This window comes from Phytophthora parasitica, assembly GCF_000247585.1.
Source record: "Phytophthora parasitica INRA-310 unplaced genomic scaffold supercont2.6, whole genome shotgun sequence".
Lineage (NCBI taxonomy): Eukaryota > Oomycota > Peronosporomycetes > Peronosporales > Peronosporaceae > Phytophthora > Phytophthora nicotianae.
The window spans coordinates 427204-429063 of record NW_008648992.1 but is presented as its reverse complement, the minus strand read 5'-3'; the positions used below and the strand labels follow the sequence as shown (position 1 = coordinate 429063).

Sequence of the window (1860 nt, the reverse complement as noted above, 5' to 3'; positions counted from 1 at the left end):
TGAGGCGACAGGGAGGCGGCTGGGTTTCAGAGCTTACAGAATAAGTTTGAAAGTGAGGTAATGGGGTGTCATGAGGATCAAAGGCTATTCTCAAGAATTCTTTTAAAGTACTGGCTGCAAACGATTTAGGTAGCTGTGAGCCGGTAATAACTTGGATTAAGTAAACCAATTGCAAGTAGGGAAATCACTTAGTTAAAATATACCAATTTCAAGCTGGTGAATCACTTGGCTAAAATAAACTAGAATATGGGTAAAACCTCAATACTAATTGCACTATCAATATGCTATTGTATTAAAAAAGTATATGTTATCTTCGGCAGCCCTGTCCCTGAAACCGAGTGATAGAAGAAACTCTAGTCCTTCTGGCCTGTGTGAATTCACATAGCTAAAAGTAACACAAGTTGAGCACCAGCATTCAGAACAAGTCTCGTCCACACTTCCACTGTGAAAGTGTGGCTTGCAAAGTGAAAATGTGGACGAGACTCGCATGGTGAGCAACGGCAAGATCGCGCTAATCAGGACAGTCGCCGTAAGCTACTGCAGTCGAACACCATCATCGTCGTTATAGTTGACGTTTGAGCTGGTTGATGACGCACAGGTGAGGGAAGATTCCCACCAGCACCTTCAAGAACCCGGCACGACTGTAGCTTCCCGGATGCCAGTGGGGTAGCCACCCGCGCTGGACACGCAGAGTGTGGGATTGGTGCTTCGACTTTACTTCCTCCTCTAGCATCTCGCTCTCTGAACGAAGACACCTGGACTGAAAAACTAGCAAAAATGGTCGGCAACAAATATTCTTAACCAGTAAGTTGCATTCTAGTTGCAGTCATCGCCCTCCTGGTCATCTCCGCCTCGAATGGGACGACACGCTTGAGATGGTACAAGACGGAGTGCTAAGTTGAAGCAGTCCGTAACTTGAGCGAGCCCCGGCCTTCCTAGAATACGACACCATTGTTCTTCGCACTGTCGAGAGATGTCGCAAAATGCTGCGCAGAATCATTATGCACATTGCTTGGAATGCTAGCAGAGCCCCAGGCGTGTTGCATGTAGAGCGTGCTTGTTGCTTATGCAATTGCAGTCGCCGACATTGGGTTTTCTCCCGCGAATAGTTCAGAAAATATCGATGTCGTTACTTCAGGAGATGATCTTCTTTACGTTAAATTATTCATACAGCACTTTGGTCCATGTAACACAGCGGGGCTCATACTATCCGCACCCTGCGCTCTTCGTCTCATCCGACGGTTCCTCTTCCTTCTCGCAGCTGCAGCTGTGGGTGTCGTTTGTTTCGCTTTAGCGCGCTCTTGAGCGTTGCCGTGACGGTCTTCCAGCGCTGGCCCAAGGTTTTCCTATTCCGACCGTCGAACATGACCATCGCGCTCTCTTCATGGGTCGAAACTTGGCCAGTGCTCGAGGTTTTAGTCCCTGCAACCACCACCGTAGCCAACGCCTTCCAGAAGCGCTTTTTCTTCATGGCCGACGCAACTGCAGGCACCACCGCTGCGCTTTGTCTTGCGCTCTCTTCCTCTTCCTCTACCGGAGGAAATTTGGCCAACGCTGTGGACACGTGACTATGCCAGCGATAGAAGGCCGCCGCGTCCGGCATGTAGAGCTGCACGCTCGTTGCTGTAGCTACGTCTCGGAAGAGCAGATGGCGGCCATCATTGCCGTCGTCCAGCACCGTGACGCGCATGCGCACAAGCAGACTCCTAGCCGACGCGTCCTCGTAGCGATAGAGCCATAGGATGTTGCCGCAGAACACGGCAAAGACTCTCGTCCAGCAGTCCGGGAGTGCCACGACGTCCCGCTGCCAGTAGACCCAGTCACTTAGCGGTCGTTGTAGCTGTACAAACACCTGGAGCG

The 1860-nt window shown here is 50.8% G+C and overlaps 1 protein-coding gene across 1 annotated transcript; it reads right to left on the bottom strand.

The window, feature by feature from the left end:
* Window positions 1-1231: 1231 nt before the first annotated feature.
* Window positions 1232-1690, bottom strand: PPTG_03830 (hypothetical protein; the record flags this gene model as incomplete). Its single annotated transcript, XM_008897598.1, has 1 exon — window positions 1232-1690. The coding sequence occupies one exon, from the start codon at window positions 1688-1690 to the stop codon at window positions 1232-1234; it is 459 nt and encodes a 152-aa protein (XP_008895846.1).
* Window positions 1691-1860: the final 170 nt, after the last annotated feature.